This window comes from Psittacula echo (assembly GCF_963264785.1).
Source record: "Psittacula echo genome assembly, chromosome: 7".
Classification (NCBI taxonomy): Eukaryota; Metazoa; Chordata; class Aves; order Psittaciformes; family Psittacidae; genus Psittacula; species Psittacula echo.
Genome location: NC_137740.1, coordinates 31,465,769 through 31,490,288, shown reverse-complemented (window position 1 = coordinate 31,490,288; position 24,520 = coordinate 31,465,769). Strand labels below are relative to the sequence as shown.

The 24,520-nt window shown below is 39.7% G+C and overlaps 1 protein-coding gene across 2 annotated transcripts in view; it reads left to right on the top strand.

The window, feature by feature from the left end:
- USP13 (ubiquitin specific peptidase 13) overlaps window positions 1–24,520 on the top strand; it is a gene marked incomplete at both ends in the record, with an annotated part of 52,792 nt that overhangs the window by 9,278 nt on the left and 18,994 nt on the right. For both annotated transcript variants that reach the window (XM_080623089.1, XM_080623088.1), the window contains 7 exons: window positions 2,556–2,681; window positions 7,086–7,146; window positions 15,687–15,808; window positions 16,222–16,364; window positions 16,563–16,747; window positions 21,928–22,022; window positions 22,873–23,060. In XM_080623089.1, the coding sequence (XP_080479215.1) occupies window positions 2,556–2,681; window positions 7,086–7,146; window positions 15,687–15,808; window positions 16,222–16,364; window positions 16,563–16,747; window positions 21,928–22,022; window positions 22,873–23,060 (920 nt within the window). The remainder of the gene's footprint in view (window positions 1–2,555; window positions 2,682–7,085; window positions 7,147–15,686; window positions 15,809–16,221; window positions 16,365–16,562; window positions 16,748–21,927; window positions 22,023–22,872; window positions 23,061–24,520) is intronic.

Here is a 24,520-nt window from a genome sequence, read left to right as displayed (position 1 = left end):
CTTTCTCACAGGGGAAGATAATGCAAAAGGATTTAGAATACAGGATGTAAGAGTAGACAGCAAAAATATAATGGGCCTTAAATAGATAAATCTGTGAAAGAGTAGGGTAAATTAAAATTAATTAAATTAATATAATTACAGTTTTAAATGCAACTGTATTTTAAGAATATTTTGCATAGCAGTTTATCAGTTTTAACTACTTTATTACTTTTGAGCACAATCTGAACTATCAGCCGTGTTCTCAAAGCTGTGAACACTTTGGATTTAAAGGAGCTGTATGGTTATTTTATTTTTAATAGAATCTCAGGTAGGTGTTATGTGGATCAGAAATTAGATGGCTAAATAGTTTGCTATTTACTCTGCAGAGATAATCATTGTGGTATTTAGATGCTGAAAGAATGACTTCCTGTTATATGTTAAGTGTGAATGGCAGATAGTCTAAACCCTTATGCTTCAGATTGATTGGAATACTCAGAGCAATTTTTTGTCCTTTAGTTAGTTAAAGCAACAGCTGTATAGATCATTACATGTTTATCTTTTGCTAAACCTGAGTTACTGAAGCTTGTAAGTGTTGCTCCACATGAAGAAAAGTGGAAGAGACATTTTCTAAAGTCTTGGGGTAAATCATCCTTCTCAGGTCTGTCTTCATGGTGTGTTTCTCAGCTCCATGGCTGTGTTGCGCACTGTGGAAGTACCAGTATTAGTTGGTGTCTGAGACAGTTCTTCAATTCTGGAGTTGTATTGATTCAAACAAACATGCTTGAAGGTGTAGCATAGAGGTATGGATGAGGGTTGTAGGTAATCTGGAACTTTGCGTTCCTTCAAGACCTTAGAAATACTCAGTGCCAGTCGTTGAAAGAGACTGGGGAGAAATAACTGTGTTTAGAGAGGCACATTCAAGCCTAGTTTTCGTAGTGGGAGGAGAGAGACTTATCAGGTTCTATCTGGTCTATGCCAGGTATCAAATGAGCAACAACTGTTCAACACTATTAGCCCTTCAGCTTCTTTTTCTGGACGAGAATAAGGTGTATTAACCTGGTGCAGGTAGGTGAATATTGGAGATCAGCTACAATTTCTGTCAGACTTGCCCTCTGCTGCTTGTTTGAGTGCACTGAACTGGAAAGAGTCTAACTGGTACAGTGACTGGCTGGTGCAGCATGATGGACAGCTCTGTGTTCGCTCTGAGAAAGGGGCCTGCTAGGGCTTGGAGGTAGAGTACAGGTTCTTGCCTGGAAGAGCACTGATGAGAGGTAAGCTGGGCAGGAGAGAATTTCATGGTTTACTGCACTGAATATATTTCAGGTGTGGCACTATCAGGTGGTATCCTGTCAAAGCAATTGTTGATGTACCAATTCTCAATACATGATTATGTGCATGTATGTGCCTAAGGTAATTTTTTTTTTTTATTTTCTGGATGTCAGGATTTATATTTATTTATTTACTTAATTTCTTTTCAAGTTGCCTATAGTTCATGTTCTTTGAGGAATATAGCGTGAGCTTTTCTGTACTTGTGTTTGTGCTCCAATAGCACAAACACGTTCACAATAAAAGGAAGGTCACGGTGCTTCTGAGAGGCTCAATCTTTGTTATGCACCATCTACTCATAACAATACATGTTGGGGAGGGCTTAAAAAATTGATCCAACACCAATGAACCAGATGACTGGAAGTCTTTCTGGGAGTCTGAATATATAAGAGAGATCTAGGAGTAGCATTAAAATGGAACAAGACCCCAGTAACAGTCAGCATCAACACCCAGCTTTTGGGAGAACAGAAAGTGACAAGACTCCTGCTGGGTTATGTCAGCATTTGTGATCAGTACCAGGAATATACATCTTTGTATTTCCTTTCAGTACCCTTGTCTCCAAGCACTCTAATTGCATGAATAGAGAGAGTCCCTGATAGGCACTGAAGAATGTTCACAAAACGCTTGGGGATTTTCTTGTTAGCCAGTTTTGAGCTGTAAGATCACTTGAGATCTGTTTTTCTCAGACGAAACTCTGATCAACAGTAGAAGTTGTGGCTGAATCCCTGGACTATGAGCTCTGCCGCGCTTCTGATTTGGAATGTTGTTCTTGCAATCAAATGTCCAAAAAAAGTTCTGTTTCAAATGGCTGTGCTTGATTATTTCTACGCTTTACAAATTTCTGCATCTACAAATCTCTGTGGATCAGGCACTTAAATGGAATTTTTCAGGACTAACTTGTAGACCTCCAATTTGGATACTTGCTAATCTGTAGCTTCAAAGTGACCCATTCCAGTGACTTTCTAAAGGCCATGATATGGTGTGGAATTTTTAGAGGATGACTAATGTAAACACCATAGTGTGCTATGAAAGGTGTATTTTAAGTGCTTGTCTGATAACAGAAAGGGTCTGCAATTTTTTTTTTATTTTTTAAATTTTTGTTTATTTTTTATTTTTTATTTTTTTATTTTATTTTTTATGTTTTTATTTTTTCATTCTTTCATTTTTTTATTTTTTTTTCCTGCTTTCTAGGTCTTTTCTGTCCTACTCTGTTCCTTCTGTGCTGTAACTATTTTTGTCATTCGTTTTAGGATTCAGAAGGAGGTCTCTATGTGTGCATGAACACATTTCTGGGATTTGGAAGGGAACACATTGAGAGGCATTACCGGAAAACAGGACAGTGTGTATATTTGCATCTGAAGCGACATGTGATAGAGGTGAGACCTGTGGCTTCTCTACTAACTACCCCAGTATTTCTTGGGTCTCATTTAGGTAACGCATTGCTGACATAGACCAAATCTTGAATGACAGAGATGAATACGTTCAGATTTGAGGCTTGGATGTCAAATTCAGGTGCTTAGATCCCAGCCAATCCAGTAACTTCAGTTCTGTGGTGAATCAAAGACCCTAAAGAATCAGAACTTCAAGGCAGCCAGTTGCCTGGCTTCCACTGATCTTTTTCACTACATGCTTTTGCCTATCCCATGCATATTTTCTGCATATTACGTGCATACTGTAGTTAACCAATTACTTTTCTGAAGCCTTGGTAGAACTACTTGTTGTTTTTCTGTTTTTGTTTTAATATGAGGTATTATCTCAGGGTAGTGGGATTTTTCATCCTAAGATTTCTGTATAATTAAATCACAAGCCTTAATCCTGACTTGGGATCTAAAGTTTAGCTTAAATTAATGCTAGATTCTAGAGCCATACACTGCTCTCATTGAGTCTTAACACCCACACACATACGGATGTTTACATACAAACTTCATGTTCACTGTTCTTCCGTAATATCACTGCATATCTACAGTAAGTTGTAACCTGTTCTTCATAACATCTGTTTGTGTGTGGCTGGTCTAGTATCTCTAAAGGGCTGTTAATGACTTCTGATTGGAGCTGTATGGAAGGCACTGGGTGTGCTTACAGCTTGCTCTCCCATAAGCTCTCTCCCCTTCGGCAAGATAGAGGAGCTAAAATAGCTGCTTGGAGTGGGATAGAATACTTCATGTTTCTCATTCTATAGCACTGTTTCCCATGGGTGATGAAGGCCCTGAGATATGTACAGTGCCCTGACCACTTATTTTATTTCCAGTAGATGGCTATTCATATTTTATCTGAATTACAGTGAGGTGGATTGCATGTCTCCAGTTTGAGGTTCTTAATGGTGTTTGTTACACTTTAGAATTGTTTTTCCTTGCAAGAGTGATAGCAGTATTTTCCTTCACACTCTTAACTGAGTTTTTGGAGGGCCTCATCTAGTTTTAGCAACAGTTCTTACAAGTGAATTTAACACTCCTGAAAGATGATATCTAGGACTAGAGACAGGTGGGCAGAAATCCTGTCACCTTTCCTTGTGTGTAACTTTTTTCCCAGCATATGACCTGGGAATTTTCAATATTGAGGTAAACTGGGGTTAAAATAAGGCCTCAGAAATTCCTTTCCTTCATAAAGATTAGGCTACAGAACTCCAAAAGAGAACAAATATATCGACTGCTGTTTGATGTTCTTCATTTGATCTAGTTCAGTGGTTCCTGGTTTTCTCCCTGTGAATCATAATGTAGCAGAGGGGCCTGCTATCTATGAAGGTGGTGACACACTGGTGCACTGGGACATGTGGTAGGAAAGAGTGTTTGACTCTACAGCGCAGGTGAAGATTGTGTCATCTGACATAGCTCATAGATAAGATTCCTCGTAGATTAGCTGTGGATTTTGTTTACAATGGGTGTTTGCTTCTTACGTGCTATCCATGTTTTCCTTTGGGCAGTATGAAACATCAGGCCTTCACTGGTACAATTCTGTGAAGTGTCTGGCACATGCTATGTTGTGGGTTTTGGTTTCCTTGGGTGTGTTTTTTTTAAGCCGATCTTTTGATGATGTGGGATACAGTAAAGCCAAAACATTGAATACGCTATCTTAGGACTCTTTTAGTGAGGCTGCTATTCTTGCCTGTGCTTCCCTTGGCATTCTGCTTGCAGTATGCGCTGCGTTGCTGCAGAAATTCCTGTTTGCTTCCAGACTTGTCTGGAATGAGTCGTGTATTTTGTCACAATGAGTTAGAAAATAATGGTCAGATCTTCAGCCTATTGGCTTAAGTGGATCTGCAATATCTGCCAGTAGCAGATCAGCACCAGAAGCATCTGCTGAATTGTCAGAAATGTACACAAGTGCATGTTACAAAGCACCCTATGGTAAAATTCTTAGATAATTAAAAAAGAAAATTTTTGTATATTTTTTTTCTTTTCACAGAGTTTCACTCTTCAGAATTTTTAAATCAGCCACTTTGCTGTAGTATATGATGTGTATGCAACCGTCTGGGTAGTATTCAGCCCCGGGTGGACCTTTAGCTTGGTGCTATAGTAATACCTCAGCCCTATTGAAAACACTGAGCGGAGAAGCATGAAATTTCCTACAGTAATGGGTTATTATATTATTCAGTGATTGTGCTGTTAAAAAATGTGGCAATGGTGCAGTTAAAGAGAATAGGCTACACTGACACCTTGTATGAGAAACATCACTAACAGAATTTAGTCCCACTGCTGATGGATTGTGTGGACTCCCATTTGCTGTGTGTGTCACATCTGTTAGAAGCCAAAATAGTTTAGTGAACGGGGAATGTTTTCAGTGATGACAGGTGGAGAAACAAGGTAAAAAACCCTGTCAGTTTCTGTTTTTTTCAGGACTGTTGAGCATCTGCAATTCCAGTTCAAATGTATTCAGCAGTTTGGAAAATCAGGCTGAAATATTTAATGTCAGGCTGGCAGATAAACACTCCATGCAAATTATTCTTCTTTGAAATCCTAGTCTTAATGACTTTCACAATATCCCACTTGGTGGCATCAGAATTCAATTGGAGCTTCCTAGTTTTGGTAACATTTTTTTTTAGTTCTGAAGCTATAATCCTTGGAGTATGGTATTTATTCATAAGAAATGTATTCATACTCAAATATGCACTCATAGTATATTTGTAATTGGATTATCATGGAATCTTAAAATGGTTTGGGTTGGAAAGGACCTTAAGATCATCTAGTTCCAAGCCCCCTTCTGTGGACAGGGACGCCTCACATTAGACCACATTGTTCAAAGCTCTGTTCAACCTGACCTGGAACACTGCCAGGGATGGGGCATTGATCACTTCTTTAGGCAACCTCTTCCAGTGCCTCACCACCTTCACAGTAAAGAACTTCTTCCTTATATCTAACCTGAACTTCTCTTATTGAAGTTTAATTTGTTGTATCTTGCTGCTGCTTTTTAAAAATAGATTTGGATTATTGGCAACTTCCTTTCCACTGCTTAAATTTCAGTAGTATTGGGGGGGGGGGGGGGGGCGAAGTTCTGCTTATTATTTTCACTTCATTGAGGACTTTTTTTTTTTTTTTCCTAAATGTTGGATTTGTGACCCCAACTCCACTTTGCTAGGAGTTGTATATATGGATAATAGGTTCTGTTCTTAAGTGCAGCCAATGAGTGTTAGTTGACATCTGCTCTTTCTAAGAATGGAAAACTTTCCTATGATGTATAAGACTTCACTGATGATTTAAGCAGTAGCTTTGGCCAAAGCTTTATTTACATGGTGAAGGGAACCACCCAAAATATCTGACCCTTTCACTTACGAAGGAGCAGAGGTACACATGAACTTTCCCTGGGCTGACAGGTTCTTGGCTGGTTTCTCTCCACCTGTTGTATCCCAATATTGCTATTAAAAAGGAAAAAAAGTTACTCAACAACCTCACCATTTATACTAACATTATATACTACATAATACATCATGTTGGCATTATAGCCACAGAGGCTTATTTATCTTGATTTGATTTAATGATGGCTGTTGATAAACAGCTTAAGAAGCAAGTGCATTGCCTTTCACATTTCCTTGGCTTCTAGTGTTTTCCCTATTATGAGGTATTTTGAACTGGGGAAGTAGTTCTTGAAATGGAATGTCACTTGGAAGTTACTGCTCTCAGCTGTGGAACTTACTTAAATTATAAAATAAAAAAAAACCCACCTTCTCAAACAATTGCTTGGGTGTTGTCAGGTTTTCCTCCATACTTTCTAATATTAAGAAAGCATGGTGGTAACTTGGATTGATCTTAATGGAAGCAGGCATGGATCCTATTGGAAAGGGCATTTTTTTCTGGATAGAAGAGAATTAGCTGAACTAATAGATCACAGCAAAGTGTTCATACTGGAATTAGTTATGAAGGATTGAATCTTTTATGTGCATAATAGCCTTTTCTTCCCCTCTGTAATTCAGCTTTAGCATTAAGAAATACTATAAGAGATCAAGTGCTGATAGGTCTGAGTGATGGTAGATGCTTCTGTTTGTGGACAGAGCAGCAGTCACCCATGATGACCATGAGTCATGCTGTGTTTAATTATGAACAGAGCAAAGTATGAAAGATTCAGATGGTGGCTTTCTCACTCCATGAGGGTAGTAAGCAATGATGAGTTGAGTCCCCTTGTCAGAGGTGAATGAAGAGGAGTTCTTGCTCAGCAAGGACTGTGATTTAATAGTAGGACCATGAACAGATAGATGTGTGTTAGAAGTGGCAATGGTATGGGGTTGTTGCTGGTTTACTCTTGCTTCAATTGATAGATTTTTTTCAAGCTGTTTCTTTCTCTCTTTCCAGAAGGTACCAGGGGCATCTGGTGGAGCTTTACCAAAAAGGAGGAATGCTAAGCTATTTTTAGGTATTGTGAACAACTGTTTTCACACAGTCCTTTTCTGACACTGTCTGCATGTGAACTTGCGTTTTGTCCACTATATTGTCTGGCTTTGGAGCTCCTTGTGGCTTTTCTTTTTGGTCGGTTGTTATTTTTGGGGTTTCTGGGGGGAAGAAGGGGGGTTGAGGAAGAGGATTGGGTTGGTTGGTTGAATGATTTTTTGTTTGGTTTTGATTGTATTGGGTTGTTGTGGTTTTTTGTTTGAAAAAGTAGGCCCTCAATTATTCTCACAACAGCTTAGGGTCTGATAGGTATTTTTTTGACTAATTCTCTCTCTTTGTGATTTTGGCAAAGCACCCTTTTATTAAAATGTTTAGTTAGATTGAGTGTTTAGATATAACAGGGCCTCAGTGTGGCATTGTTCTGCTAAGCAACTGGTCATAGGAAGGGTTATTATCATTTCAAAGTTGTTAGATAAATGGTCTCTCCTGTAATTAATGCAGCAGTTCATATATCATGAGCATTTCTTTACCAATTCTTTTCCTGTTTTGTCCACAGTTATATCACCTTGCTTCATGGAAAGGAGCTGATTCATCTATTATTTATTCTCTTTGTATTAATAGCAAATAGTGATTTTTTTTTTTTTTTTTTTCCTGGTAGTGAAGAGGTTAAACATTTTCTTTACAGTTAGCAGCTCTTATGGATAAAGGGAAACAATAGCATGGCCTCCCTTGGAATGACTTTGGTCTGTGGAATGTGTCTTTAAGAGGACTTTGCCGATTGTATTCAATTAAATTGTTGTTAATGTTTGGAGTAAGATTTCAAAGGAGGGCTTAGAAAGAAAAGAAAAATGAAATCTAAAGATGAGTCATAAAGAACTGAAAATTCTTTTGTAGGAGTTAAGTCAGTTAAGGAGTTAATTTGCAGATGCTGGTCTAAATGCCATTTACTGTCAATTTACTGGATGCTTATAAAATAATGGGTTCAGAACGAAGCTGGTTGCAGTGCAGCAAAGGTTGTACAGTGTTAGCAATATGAGTGTAAATAAGTACAAAAGCATGATCTAATTTTATTCTTGCTGATCTACTGCCTGCATTTTGAGGCTCCTGTCATTGTGGTATTCTGGCACACAGTGTATGTAGCATAGTTCCTCTGCTGTGCCATTTTGGAGTCTTCAAATTCCATCCTTGCACATGAGCATTTTGTTCCCACTGAATAAGTCTGGTGCAGCAGTTCTAAGTGTCCCAGGAGACTTACGAAGGTGGTGTAGTTCCACTGGGGTGGATTTAGCACATGGAACTATCTCCATTTAATCCAACATTCTGGAATCTAATGTACTTTTGAAAATGTATCTCATCTGTTCTGTTCTACTGCAGTCTTCATTGCAGCCCCCGCTGGCTGGGAGTAAGATGGTATCAATTCTGATCCTTCCTATGCATCCAAATGCTTTGTATTCACTTCTTTGACTCAGCAGATTTTATTATTTTTTTGGTCATACTTAAAGAAAAGAACAAATAATTATTCCTGTCCTTGTTCATAGCTGAGGAAATCAAAGCGCAGAGAGGCCAGCTGATTGCATGTGACAGCAGTAGAGATGGTTAGCCAAATTTTGGCATTTTATCTCTTAATCCAACCTCTTCCTCATTGGTTCGTTGCTGCTGGACTTCTAATGTTACCAGGCCATTTTAGTTCTGTCTTTCTCATTGTGATGACCTTAGGCACTTATGGTAGAAGTTTGCATAAAGCTGGCTATTATCAGCCCATATATGTAGCCTGCAATGCAGGGCTTACCCTGTCAAACAGGAATAGATAATTATCTATGGATAGCTCTAACATCATGGTGTTTCTAGGTGTCTTTGAAGAATTCTCTGAAGACCTGGAGATTTAAGCTTTGTGTACAAACTCGGTCCAGTTTGGGCATTTGTTACATTGCTTCTTATAATCCTCTTTGATGTAAAGCTATTAAAGATACTAAACCCTTCTCAATCTCCTCAGTATTAGGACAACATCTTTTGGATACTTACTGATTACTTTCTAGCGCTGCTGATATCCAGCAAATGCAATGGAAACACAGACTGGTTGGGTCGGTCAGCTGGAAGCTTTATCTTTTCCCTAAACCTTAAAAGATCCGTAACAAAGTGTGTGTGCATAATAATAAAATTGGGTTTTGAGCTTACTCTGTTTTGTTTTTTTTTTTTTCTTTTGGAGAAAGCTGGAGGGTGTTGCCTGTGAGTATTCTATGTAATCAGGAAAACTAATAAAACATTGTGCATTGAAATGGATGTGCTGCCTTTAGGTTATTTAGGTGTTGCTAGGCAGTGTAGATACGGTTACTTCAGCTCAGATGTGCAAGCTTCAGAGGATTTGGTGTGGTATTTAGGGCAGACTGTGTCATGATGCATGGAATAGTATCCTCACTGCATTGTTAGCTAGGCTAGCAAGATTGAAGATACTTTGTGCTTGTCAATATGTGTGGCTGTCCCACAAAGAGGTTTTATATCCAGTCTGTAAAATTAATTGATTGGACAAGATGGTAGCTCCCCATGACTTCACAAGGCTCTCAGATAAGAACCAGCTGCACTGTTGTCTTTGGAATGCAAACTCTTGTTTAAATCAACCACAGTGTGGTAAATGTGATACCAGGTATAGGGAGAAAAATAAAAAAAAAAAAAAAAGACATGATGGGACAAGGAAAAGTACCATTACTAAATTTTGTTTTCATATTTTTACGTCTGGAAGGAAACAAATGGATGAGAACTGAGGGAAAGTTGTATAAATATGCTTTAACAGATAAGAACCATTATGGATTTTCCAAAGTGAAGTAATGGTTCTGGGTCTAAGAATATTCTGTGACTGTGTGTAGTAATCTCCCTACGCATTCGGTGATTATGTGAATAAGAGCAATTTGGTTAACAGGATGTGCTGTGATCTTCCTTATGAGACCCTGGTCAAAAGGGGTAGTAGAATAAGGGAAAAGATCCTTGTGTTAAAAAGATTGGAGGCCCCGTTCTTACAGTAGTTATCAGCAGAGTCCTTCATAATGTTCTAATTCTGATGAATTAATGTGATCATAAATGGTTTGGGAAGATACTGGAAAATGAGGAAATAGAGTTTGGTGGTTGGTTTTAAAAATCATTTTTAGATTTTTAAATGTGCTAGTAACTAAACTATACATGAAGTAAATGTTGGAAAATGCAAAGACGACGAGAAGTGCTTTAACTGTGTGTACATAGTGATGTCTAAATTAGCTATAGCTGTTCAGAAAAGTAGTTCTGAGAGAGATGGTGTGAATGGTTCTCTGAAAATGTCAGCTCGGTTGTCAGCAGCAGGGAGAGTTAAGTGAAATATCAGGAGTAGAGCAGCATTTTATATTTTGTTCTCAGTTATTTTGCTTTATAAATAAGAAGTGAACCTCTCTTTTTGAATAGAGAAACCACAGCTGCATGCAGTATCTCCCTCATCTCTCAAAACCAACCAGGCAAGCACACTCCTCACTGCCCCAGCAAACAAAACTCCCTAGATAGTTATCTGGAAGGTAGGAGGTATATCTCACAGGAGGAATCACTGCATTTTTGCCCTGTTCTGGTATTCTCTTCTAGGCACCTGTTGATCCCTGCCAAAGTCTGAACTCTAGGCTAAACAGAGCTGACAGAGGGGCTGTTGTAAAACTTGTCCATAGACATCCTCTTCCAGATCAGTTACCATAGCAGGATCTGCCAGTGCAGCAAGTTGTGTGCACTCTGCTTAGAGCAAAGTCAGGGCTAACTTAGACCATCAATTGAAAGTGTTTTGAAGTTCTCAAATGAACAGCTCTGTCAGCAAATCTGTGGGGATGGTAATTGCTGGTGAGAGGAGTCTCATTAAGGAGCCATATCCATGACACACAGCTGGTCTCAGAGAAGGCCTTGGAAAGGAAGACAAAACTTCCACTTAAGAGTTTCTGGGGAACATGTAAACTTCTTGGGCTTTTCCTGGGTGGCATCTGCCTGCGTGTGACAGTGAATGTATTTATGACTACTGTTTCTAACTGTAAAGACCATTCATAAGAGTGGCCATGCTGCATTTCACCACAGCTTCGCTTAACTGTCCTAAATCTCATAGCAGGGAGTAGCAGAACCCTATATTCAGTATGGATGCTTTTGAAGAGGACTTTTACTACCAGTGGTTTAAGTTTATATGTATTTAAGTAAGTACTTAAAGATACATCTATGAGTGGAAGGCTTGATTTAGGAGGATTTGAATGTGTTCTGGCAATATTTTTAAATTTTAGCACAGTAAAGTTGTGTGAACTCACCAGCAGTAGAAGTGGAACTGATAGCAAGCAATTTTAATGTTTTTTACAGCTAGCAAATTATCTAAATGATCTTAGTACAAAGTTTTGCATTTCCTTTTGCCATAAAGGAGACTGTCATTACTAAAGAGGTTTTTTCTTGTTCCCTTTTTTTTTTTTTTTTTTTTTTTTTTAAATAGCTCATCTGGTGAGGTCAGTGTTTCAGATATGCTTGAAGACAAATGAATTGAATAGCCTTTATTTTGCAAGGTGCTGTTGCTGCAATTCATTATTATTTAGAGGCTTCAGGAAGAAACATTTTGATTTAAAGACTCAGTCCTCTACTTCCAAGTCAATACAGATTTGTCTATTGCTTTTCAGTGAGAGAGCAGGGTCAAGCCCGGATTCGTAAGATGTCTTTCTGGGGTTTCAAAATTAGTTGTAGGCTTGCTAGTTAACATTCTCATTCTATTTTTGTGTTTGTGTTCCCGTTCATATGAGATAGATACATCCATATGCACAGGAAATCCTGTTTAGGAGTCCTGGCTGGAGTCTCCTTAATGCCACTATTATTTGTGCAGTCTGTTGGTAACCTGTCTAAATCTGATCTGAGCACCTCCACTCCTTTTCTTCCCCTCCAATGGGTTGGCTTACAGTACTGTCTTCCACTTCCAGCTGCTGTTTTCAATCAGTTCAGCAGCAGTGAATTTCTCACCATCACTAAAGTGATGCCTATGAGCTGCAGTAAACTTAACTCTACTGACTACTTGCCCAAAATAACATCAGTCAAGCCCCTGTTGTAATGTTTGTTATTTTGCTTTGCCTGTCATCCTGTCCTCCCAACACCACACTTATGACCTATGGACACTGTTTTAGTGACCACAGAGTTTAATTGGGGCCCTGGGGAGACACCGTAAAGCTGTTAGTCCACAATGTCATATGGGCATTCCCCATCAAATTGTCAGCTCTTTAAAAAGATTAGACTGGTTGGTTGTCTTGTGCCTCAGTCTTGGAACTGAGTAAAGCCTTTTTTTTTCCTCAGAAGTTCTTCTTGTCTGAAGTATAGTGCTTGAAGGTTCATATTTTTCAGTCCCTCTAGTATTACAGTAATTTTTAGTCAAATAATGTGCATTTGGAAGTCAATTTCCCCCTGCTCCTCTTTCATACAGTTACTCTTACTCCTCTCTGAAATTCTGCTCTAGTATTAAAATCTAAGTTCAAAGCTGCCTACAGACTGCAGATGGTGCCTGGTGGCTACAGGGTCAACCTCTGCCCTCATTTGGTGTGGCTCTGTTACCTTCAAAAGTAATAATTGTCTGTTTCTATTATATCTATGCTTGTGCTTTCTTAGCTGTGTTGGCTCTTGTACAGGCATGGAAAATATAATGCAGGTAGAGCTTCTTACTGAACTTTCCAACTATGGCTCTCAGCACATACAAGCCAAGGTATAAAAGGATGAGTAGTGATTTGCTTTTTTTCTGCTGGACATCGTTAAGGGGCCTGTCTGACAGTCAACAGAAGGGATAAGTTTATGTGGTCATCTGCTGTAGCAAGGGATTTCAGTCAGTGACCTTAGAAGTCCTTTCCACTCTTATGTACTGCGTCTGAATCCTGAGAAACTGTCTTCAGAGTGATAGTTGCCAGAAAGTACTGACAGTACTTAACTCCTATTCAGAGGGAACAGGAGTGTGGAGTAGAAGTCTATCAGCTTTACATGGTCACCTTCAAAAGTGATTTGAATTGCCAGTTAAATCATCTTTTGTTTTTTTTTTTTTCCTGTTATGAAGTTGCATGTATCTTTCTTTAAAATAGGAAGTATGATGCTGCCATATCGGTGTGTCAGATACCCAGAATGCCATGCTGACGGACATGGTTTTCTGCTTTTTTGGTAATGTGAATGGTATGAGACCCACGAAGGTAAAAAGGAGCTTTACTTCCCTACCCACTGGACACAAAAAGATGATGCTTCTAAGTGTGTGATGTCCATAGGTGGCAGTGGATGATTGCTAATAGGCTATTCAGTCTTTTATCCCTGAATCACTAGTTCAAATGCAGGTCAGGTCAGCAGCAGTAAAGTTGCTACTAGCTGGCTGTTGTTCGGCTTGTGAGATGAGCTGAAGTGTGTCTGAATTTTGAATCCAGGGAACTGTATCATTGCTGTTTCTATACAGCGGATTTTAAATACCATAAGCTTAATGTCGGTGTCATAAGGATATGAAAATACCAGCCCATCTCACACATGTCTGCAGGTAACAGCAGTTGATGTGAGCTGTCCTTAGGTTCCCTCTGGTGGCTAAGCGAGGTGTGTGACTGCAGGCCCTGGAAGAGGCGTTTGCTGTCTTTAAAGCGAGCTGAAGATACACGGAGTTTTCATGGTTTCTGGAGAACCTCTGTCATATTTAGGAGATGGTCAGTGCTTCTGGTTTTGCTATCCTGGTCACCATCAAATTTCAGGGCATTAAATCTCTGATCCTTTGCTTGTGTCAACTTGGAGATACTAAATTTCTTTGCTTCAGAGAATGAAAAACCTTACTGTTACAGACCATGTCTGTTGAGATTCACTCCTTTATTAAAACACAGGATTGTAATATAAGATGGGAAAGAAGCCCAGAGTAAAGTGAGGTCATTGGTTATCTCTTACGCTGCAGTAACGGAAGGGATCCTTATGAAAATAATGTGATTTGAGGAATTAGTAATGAATTAATATTTTCTTTATAAATGTCATTCAGTATAAGAAGAAGTCCTTGCTTTTGTGTCTATATTCAGCTGATAAGAAGGGGCTTTTGTTTGTTACTGCTGAGAAAGAGGTCATGCTGCTGGAAGTCGCTGACAGTGGGGGTTGCCACCCCTCAGGACTGTCTGGTGAGCAGGTGAGCCAAGAATTGAATGGAAACTGAATTATGCTGTTCTGAAGAAGTGATCTTTCCAGGTCAAGTTAAAATATCTTTTGATACTTTTTTTATCACTTAGGATTTCAGGCTGTTACTGCCCACTAGGTAAAGAGAGTAGTTTTCTGAATCTGGCTTCTGCCATTCTCACCTCTCTGCCAAATATACATTTGAGATTTCAGTCATTCTCTGGGTGCAGTGGTTGCTGCCAATGCTTGTTTAGTATTGAGTGAGCCATTAAGCATATACATGTACTTAGAGTGAAAATAAGAGCCAGCTTCAGCTACTGCTAACGTGTCTTCTTTCTTGGTTGAACCTTATTCTGTCAGTGACTGTCTGGTACATTGAAATACAGTCAATCCAGCATCTCAGATGAGAAAAGAATGCAGAACATTCCATCCTTGCCTAGGCTACTCTTGCAACTGAATCTTGTGAAATGTCAGACGACTTGCACGTTTGGTCTTAACTTTTTCAGTTGTCCTGGAAAGAGCTGAGCAAGACTTGAACTCAGTCTTGTCACTATGGGATAATTATGTTTTTGATGAAGCTAGAGATAAAAATACTAGTGATTTAGCTACTTATATACCCCCTTGGCTTCTCTCTGGGTACGCTTATTTCTGGATGAACGTTTTAGCTGCAGGCACATTTTTAAGCAAAAAAGTCATCCTTACACTGGAATAACAGGATACACAAACACTATGGAAGACATTATCTTCAAAGGAAAGCTTTGTTAGTAAGTGTTTTCTAAACACTTATGCTGGTTACAGAGTGGAGTTTGCAAGAGAGGTATAATGCTGGTAAAACTGTACTTGCTGTGTAGCTATTTGAGAGTATGAATGAGATGTGTGAATACTTCCAGCCTTGGACATCTTCATGGGCAGAAAGGCCAGAGGTTCAAGATGGATGAGAGTCATAGCATGTTTCAGCCAGTCCTGTCATCTGGAAAATATGGGGGGGCTGAAACAGAGGTGCATTATTCCTGCTCTGCAATTTGGACATGGGTAGTGTGACCTGGTCTCTATATTGTATAGCATTTCAAGATCCTGGGTGAAAGACACGAACAGTGTTACATCCTGGTTTTGTCCAAAATGAGCAGTATTTTATTAGCTGCTTCCCAGAATGTGATGTCTGCAACAGAGATGTCTGCTTGGAGAGAGGCCAAATCAAGTGTGACTGGGGATGAGATTAAGATGGAAATCTTTGCCCTCAGAGCATTCTCTTGCAGGATGGTCAGATTTCAGTTTAGATCAGGATTTTGCAAACATGCATAGCCAAAAGAAACTACTTATTGACAGTATCAACTTGCTGGCTGATGCTGGGCGAGCAATGCTTCATGATGGTACACATGCCACAATTTAGGAACCTTGATTTCAGGACAATCTCCTAACATTCCCCATCTTGTTTTCCAGATCTAGAGATAAACAGTGATCTGAACAGTGATGACGTTGAATATGAAGATGAAGCAAAACTCGTTTTATTTCCTGATCACTATGAAATCCCATTACCTAATATAGAAGAGTTACCAGCACTGGTCAGTGAGTGTGTGGAAGTTGTGATAGGAATTGTCTTCTGCTTCAGTTTTTATCAAGATGATGCATTGTTTTCTCATGTGTGGTGCTTGGTTTTACATAAAGATCTTTTTTAATCAGCTGTAATAATAATTTTTAAAACTCTGATTTGTCTTTGTTTCTTGCATTTCATTTTTACCTCCTGTATTCCTTCCCTTATTATGATGCTAGATTGTCCCAGGGAAACTCACGTAATACATGTGTCTACTTTTCTGCTAAAATAAAACTGCAATCCAGAAGGTTACATGCATATTTAAGTATATAAATAGTCTTACTGATACTCAGTCCTATAAGTGGTTGGCAGTGGGCTGAATGCCAAGTTCTGTCTAGTCACTGAATCATGTTAGGTTTTGATTGACATACATTTGCCTTCCAGGTGACGATAGCTTGTGATGCACTCCTCAGTGCAAAATCACCCTACAGGAAGCAGGACCCTGACTCCTGGGAAGAAGAACTACAGGCATCTAAACATGCCAAAACACTCGTACAGTTAGACAACGGTGTTAGAATTCCCCCCAGGTAAGGGTAATAAGATTGGTTTGTTGTAGGTTCTGTAATAATGTCCAGAGTAACAGAATTAAAGCCAGCAACTCAGCCAACAGTTCTGCATGACTCTGGGCTGGGTGTGTATGCTTGGTTTGATCTACCATAATTGGAAATACAGGACTAGTTCCTGACTTACTTATTTCTGTAATTTCTTCCTGTTTTCTCTTGCAGTGGTTGGAAATGCTCAAAATGTGACCTGCGTGAGAATCTGTGGCTAAACTTGACAGATGGTTCTGTGCTTTGTGGAAAGTGGTTCTTTGATGGCAGTGGGGGGAATGGACATGCAATGGAGCACTATAAGGAGACGGGTTATCCCCTAGCAGTGAAGTTGGGAACCATCACTCCTGATGGAGCAGGTCAGCCATCTGGCAGGTTCTGAGATGAGCTATCTTTTGTGCATGTGTATATCTATTACAAAGTGCGTTTGTACTTCTAGTATAAATCTTTCTGAGAGTGTGATATGGAGAGAAAACCCTGTGAGTCTGCGAATCTTCATTGGGATAGGGAGGACTAACACGCACTCCATTTAGAGAAAGCCCTTACCTTTTTAATCTGCTCTCCTCCTGTTTCATATTTAGTGTAAATAGGTTTTTTGGGTTTGCATAATAGTAGATATATAGTAGAAGAATGGTATTATTTTGAGACAGCAGAATCCAGAGGAACAGTGTTTTTCAGTTCTACATTTACTAGGGCAAATGGTTCAATCTTATGTACATAGAAATGATAACAGGGAAATTTTTAAGTCAGAAAAGCCTGTTCTTAACAGCATGTATGTTGGGGGTTTTTATACTGGCAACTGTGCTAGTTTTCCTTACTGTTTTGGCAACATTTGGTTCAGTCTAATGAACACCTATCTTCATGAAGCTGCTGTGATGCGCATTTGTAAAATGCCTCATGATCTTGAAAGGGGGAAAAAGCTATAGAGATATCTTTGTCACACTTGGAGAATATGCAGACATTCTGCAGTGTTGCTGTGGAGGATTATGGTGTGTGAGGATTAAATGGAGTAAATGCATGAAGCTGAAAAAGTCATAAGCAAAGCAATCCTTTGCTGTAGCAGTATGGAGAAATAAAAATGGGAGAACACGTAGCATAATTATATTTTGGGTTTTATGCTTATGACCATGTGGGTGAGAGACAGCTGTTTAGATCAGCCCCTTTTTTAACATATCAGTTGAGTTTTTCATCTTTTCATCTTTTTCCCATCTTTTCCCTGTCTTTCCTCCTATTCAGTGTCAGGGAAGGGAGACTGTAGTCAGATTCAACCAGTGCTGCCTAAGAAACACTTAAGCAAAATTCATTCTTTTCTCTCCCAGATGGAATATTTTTTTCCTTGCATGAGTCTGGTCTTGGATGTTTTCCATCCGAATCTCTGAATTATTGAAGGTGTTAGGGTTTGCCCAGTTGTAGATTTCAACTGCATAGAATCATAGAATAGTTAGGGTTGGAAAGGACCTTAAGATCATCTAGTTCCAACCCCCCTGCCATGGGCAGGGACACCCCACACTAAACCATGCCACCCAAGGCCTCATCCAACCTGGCCTTGAACACCGCCAAGGATGGAGCATTCACAACCTCCCTGGGCAACCCATTCCAGTGCCTCACTACCCTCTCAGTAAAGAATTTCTTCCTTATATCCAATCTAAACTTCCCCTGTTTAAGTTTGAACCCGTTACCCCTTGTCCTGTCACTACAGTCCCTGATGAATAGTCCCTCCCCAGCATCCTTGTAGGCCCCCTTCAGATACTGGAAGGCTGCTATGAGGTCTCCACGCAGCCTTCTCTTCTCCAGGCTGAACAGCCCCAACTTTCTCAGCCTGTCTCCATACGGGAGGTGCTCCTCCAGTCCCCTGATCGTCCTCGTGGCCCTCCTCTGGACTTGTTCCAACAGTTCCATGTCCTTTTTATGTTGAGGACACCAGAACTGCACACAACACTCCAAGTGAGGTCTCACGAGAGCAGAGTAGAGGAGCAGGATCACCTCCTTTGACCTGCTGGTCACGCTCCTTTTGATGCAGCCCAGGATACGGTTGGCTTTCTGGGCTGCGAGCGCACACTGAAGCCGGCTCATGTTCATTTTCTCATCGACCAACACCGCCAAGTCCTTCTCTGCAGGGCTGCTCTGAATCTCTTCTCTGCCCAACCTGTAGCTGTGCCTGGGATTGCTCCAACCCAGGTGTAGGACCTTGCACTTGGCATGGTTAAACTTCATAAGGTTGGCATCAGCCCACCTCACAAGCGTGTCGAGGTCCCTCTGGATGGCATCCCTTCCCTCCGGCGTATCAACCGAACCACACAGTTTGGTGTCATCGGCAAACTTGCTGAGGGTGCACTCCATCCCACTGTCCATGTCACTGACAAAGATGTTGAACAAGACCGGTCCCAACACCGATCCTTGAGGGACACCACTCGTTACCTGTCTCCAGCTGGACATTGAGCCATTGACCACAACTCTTTGCGTGTGGCCATCCAGCCAGTTCTTTATCCACCGAGTGGTCCACCCATCAAATTGATGTCTCTCCAATTTAGAGACAAGGATGTCATGTGGGACAGTGTTGAACACTTTGCACGAGTCCAGGTAGATGACGTCAACAAAATAAACAAAATACTCTTTAATGGGTTGTGTGTTTGGAGTAACAACAGACAGGCTGTCGTCCTTCCCTCTGAAAGAGGCGTACCAGCTTTTCTGCACAGACCTTTGCTCCTCTGGATGATGTTTACTTAGTTTCCCTATAGAAAGGATGTCCTTCCCCAAACCCTCCTTGTTTCTTTTCCAGTAATTTTTCTCTCTCTGATGTGTATTGCCGTGTTAGTCATAACCTCTCAATAGGGCTGGATGACAGGTTCAGGAAAGAGGGCTCCATGGCTGATTGTGATGCAGAGTCTGTCTGGTTTCTGGTTCCCTGGGCTAGAGGTGAAGAGGTGATGGTAGAGGAGTAATAAGCATATAGTCCCTCTGCCGATATAACTTACTCCTTTTTCACAACAGTAAGAGGAGAAAGAGGTGGTGCCAGTATTCCACTTACACTTTTCCTGTGTGTGAACAGAGGGAGCAGAGGAGAGCTGCTTGTGTAGGAAATGTGTCTTGTATACATTATGAAAGATTTCTGGAGCATTAGCCTTTTGTAGCATTCTGACAACAAATGCATCTGGGATCAGCGCAAAAATTGAACGAAACTTCTGTCTTCTGCTCTTGGACCTTGGACAGGATGCACAAGAGTGCCAGAAATGTTGCTTGCTTCAATAGGTTGAGTACTACTCTGCAGACTATGTGGCGTGCTGCCTCTCTCGACAATGCCATTAGATTTCATTTCAAGACAATCTGAGGCTGTGTGTTTGAAACTGGCTTGAGGAATGGAATGGGGATTTGACATGGGAAGCCATATCTGACAGATACTTGAATGAATTGCTTTGTGGATGCCAGTCTTGGCAATTGTCAGATACTTCTTTGGGGATCTTGAGCAATTTTTTCTCCAGGGACAGTGTTGCCATAGCCTGTTATCCTTTAAGTAGGAAGGCGTGATGTCTACACAGCCAGAACAGGTGTAAATCTTGAGCTGTGGAGGAAAAGGAAGTACAGGTAGTATTGTAAATTTTTCTTATATTTATATGAATAATAATGCTTTTTTTCTCTTTAATAACATTGTTATCTGTCTCAGATTTGTCTTTTTCTTGTTTTGGGTTTTGTTTGTGTGGGTTTGTGTGTTTTTCTTTTTTCTTTCTTTTTTTTTTCTTTTTTTCTTCTTTTTTTTTCTTTTTTTTTTTCTTTTTGTGCCCCTCCCTCCCTTTCCGCCCTTTCACACTCTAAGGATACCAGCTTTTGTGTGTCATGTTTACCAGCTTGTCTACATTCCTTGTCTACATTTGTCCATATAACAACATTATAGACCTGTGTTTGTGGGATCTCATCCTCTTTTTACGATTTGTTGCTTTTTTTTTTGTTTTATTTCTATTTTTTTAAAGTGAATTATATCTCTCTCACATGAATTTTAAGTTGAAAAGTACTAAAGCAGAAAGTACTAAAGTACACGACACAAGCTAGGCTTGAGAAAGAGATTAATGTGTTTTGTGTTCCATTTTTGCTGCTCTGGGTCAGTAGTCCCAGATGGCTGCTTTCTCTTCAGTTGCCAGAGCAGAGGAAAAACAAAATCAAATCTTCCACATCAAAAATATTCACCCAAAATCAACTGATGTGTAATCTCGCTCCATTTAAGTTTGAACTTTTCATGATCTGTTGGTTGCACTGTGACCTCACCAGAAGACTATGAGAATGTTGTGACGTCTTGTATGTGGATGAACAGTTGTATCTTCTGGGTATGCTTGCTACCACACAGTGGAATTCCAGCAGATGGGCAGCTACAGCCACAGGCATGCCAGAGAGGTCATCAGGATCAGTAATAGAGAGTCTGATGGCTATTCAGCAGCTGGCAGCACAATTGAAAAGTTCAGTTCCTTGGTTTGAGAGTGTTTGTTTTTCATAGGGCTGATAAGTTTAAAAAGTTGCATTAGGTCTTTGAGTTCTTGGCTGACCTTCAGCTTATCATTTTGTGTGTTTGGTACTAGCAGTCTTCAAGGAAGCTGCCTTTTTGTTAGAAGTCTTACATAGGGGATGGGCTGCATCAGAGCCAGAGTCTATAGTTGAAGGAGAGGGCAGGGTAAGGACATTTTAGAAATTATATTTGTGCTGCAGACAGCTGTTATGTGGGTTCCTGCTCTTTTCTGGGTTTGTTTAATCTTTCTTCTGGTTAAGTTTTCTCTGTTAGCCTACATCTGGTCATATGGGGGAAGGTCACTGTGAGAAAATGCTAGACATGAAGACGTGGCTGAGAAGCACAGGCAGACTGGCAGAAGGATTCTGGATTTTGGTATGAGTAGGGGCCAAAGGAGGCAAGTAGTCATTCACTACAGAGGAAGAGGCCATTCCAGTGGTGTCCAATCCAATAAACACCTCTTTATTTCTAATACAGAATTTCTCAGTTCTCTCTGCATCTCTGTGGGAAAAGGGCATAGATGGATTCCTTAAATTGTACTAGATATTAAAATACCATTGGCAGTAGTTGGGCCTTTATACTCATAGTTTTGATGTATCTGCCATCAATGATACAATATGTTACATCATATTTTTGATGTAACAGCTCCACAAAAATTCAGAATCTCTTGTTGTCATGTTCAAAACGTGGACTGGTCCTGTGTCTGAGAATTTTGCATACCCTCGTGCCCTATTTCTTGTTTTCCCTACAAATTTCCCATTTTTTTGAGGGGAAAATGCTATAATCACTATAAATGTTCTTCGTTTTAATACTGTGAGCCATGTTATTTCTTTTGAGGAGAGTAGTTCAGGTGATTGTGTTGAGAACATTGAAGATACTTACTGAGCTATATGGATGTCTATGCGTTTTTCTGCATTTTTCATAACCAAATTTGGTGAATATAAATGAGGCATGTTGTATAGGCAGTTGTGTACTGAGAATGAAATGTTGGTAAACAAAGAGAAGGAATAACATTTGATACTCATTGGTTTCTCTCTGCTTTCATAGATGTCTATTCCTTTGATGAAGAGGAGCCGGTTTTAGACCCACATATAGCAAAACATTTGGCACACTTTGGAATTGATATGCTGCAGATGCAAGTGGTAGGAAATCTGTCTTTTGTTTAGTTTGCTGTTGACTTGTCTTAGCTGGGGGTGGGAGAGAAACAGAAGAATGATACTGGTAGTTTGTATTTGTGTGATCCTTCAGACTGTTCTGATAGTATTTAATTTTGTAAAGCCAGACACTTCATGTTTTATTTTCTGAGGTCTGAGTGAATCGTTATTCTTATCCAATGGTCTTCCCAGAAAACCTATTTTACTCAGCAACATTGTAAACTTAGTCTCAGCTGTTGTAAAGGTTTCATCTCTGTTCTTCAGACCAATCTGAAATTCTTAGTGAAGTGATGGAGTAGTGCCAGCAGTAAATGACAATATAGTGATCCACACCTACAAGCTGTGAACAAGTGATGTATCTGAAAGCTGAGCTGTAAAGCTGAGAAACTTCAGTGTCATAAATTCTGGCTTTTCCCATTTGAAAGAAGGGAATAGTTCTTCGATCTGGAGCTTTTCGTGTGGTTTTTTTGCTGGGACCAGCTTCTACAGCAGTTATTCCTGTTCATTAAAAGTGGAATATGAAACCTGAAATAATGCAGTGTTTTGATGAGGTCAGAGCCCCAGCAGAAGTGAAGCTCCCAGCTGGGTTTGAGGTCACAACTAGGAACACTCGAAGAGCCAGTAGTCTGTGGTAAAGAGCTAAGATGTATATTAGCAGAACAAGCTGCTAGTGTTCTGACCCTGATTTCCTCCGCTATGTGCAGGATTTACCTCTCTTTGCCTATTGGCTTGGCTCTTCTTTTCTAGAGTATAGATCACAAAGTTGGTGATGATGGCAGCAGCATGATTCTTGCAGAAGTTAACTAGATGAGAAAAAAAATCATCTTCTTGCTTTCAGACAGAGAATGGGTTAAGAGATAATGATATAAAGCCAAGAGTTTCTGAATGGGAAGTGATTCAGGAAGCTGGTGTGAAACTCAAGCCCATGTATGGCCCAGGATACACTGGCATGAAGAACTTGGGAAATAGCTGCTACCTCAATGCTGTCATGCAAGCCGTTTTCAGCATCCCAGAGTTCCAGCGAGCGTAAGTAGCTTCAAACTAGTTATTGCCACCAGCTGCTGCATTCCTCAATCTCTTTTTCTAAGAAAAACAGTATTTTAATTTTTGTCTCACCTGCAAACAGGTCTCTTTCAGTCAGTTCAGTGACTTCTTGGAGGATTTAGTGATTGTATTCTGTTCTGGAAAAGGTTGGAACACAAAAGCCAATCTGCCTTTGAAATCAGAACTTCTTAACTTAGCTTTAGTGGTGGGAAATAATATGCTACCTTGTAAATTTGATTGCTCTGTCAGAAAACCACAGGCTGTCCCTGTTTTTCATATATGTATGTATAGATCTCTATCTCAATATCATCAGTAACACATTAAGGTTTTTTATAGTGGCCCATGCCTCTAAAGGTGCAAGAATCATTCTATTGCTCCAGTGTCATTTGTGCAAAAAAAAGTACTGGCACAAGCATGCTAATGTTGATCCATGCTAATGTAAAGCAATGCACCTTTTATGTGCAGGTCTGGCTAAAAAGAGGGAAACTGTCAGAGGCATTTTAAAATTAATATTCTTACAAAAAAAATTAAAATCTCATTTCATGAAAAGCGTACTGTGAGCATATTCTTCCACTGAAAAAAGAGTAAAAGGACAAAAGCACAACAGAGGAATATGAAATATTCGTGACTGTTCAAAGCTGATCACATCACTCCAAGGAGGGCAGCCTTTTTATAAGTGACTATCTATGGTTTGCAATAAAGTTCAGAATGCTCTTTCATTCCACAGCAGTAGTAGAGTGTGTGCCGGAGTAAAGCTTTTAGGTTTTGGAAAGCCTTCCAGATTGTCATGTAGCAATTGCCTTCTGGAGAAGAAGAAGGAGAAGATGTGTGTGTATATATATATATATATATATATATATATATATATTTATATATATAATAATATATATATATATATATTTTTTTTAGCCATATGGAGTACAGTCTGTAGATTATAGCCTGCCAGTTTTTCTACCTCCATTTTTAAGAAATATTAAAATGGACTTTAAAGGGAGACTGTTTTCCCACAGCATGGTCCTTGGAGTTACCTGGAGTACTTATTATCAACCAAGTAGTGAAGATCTTTGATGAAAGAGGGACTAGGCAGAAATGAGATGTGTTCTTTCAACATGGCTGTACCTACCTAACCCGTTTTTTCTTGTGCTCAAGGGAAGCAGTGCTCAGATAGCATGGTACCAAATGTCTCACTGTCCAACAAACTGGCTATAATAATGTATACCTCAGCATTTATTGTCAGGAGTTAGTTTTTGTTTCTCTGAAAAAACTCCATAGAAACATTCTTTTTATGTGTTTTATTCCTAATACAAATTTGGAATTTATTTGCTGATGTTGATTAAGAATAAAAAGTACATTGGTTTTCAACCCAGCTCTGTTTTGACATCAAAACATAACACCATCCTGCAGCTATTTCAGTGTCACGGAATAGAATTTAAATTCCAGAT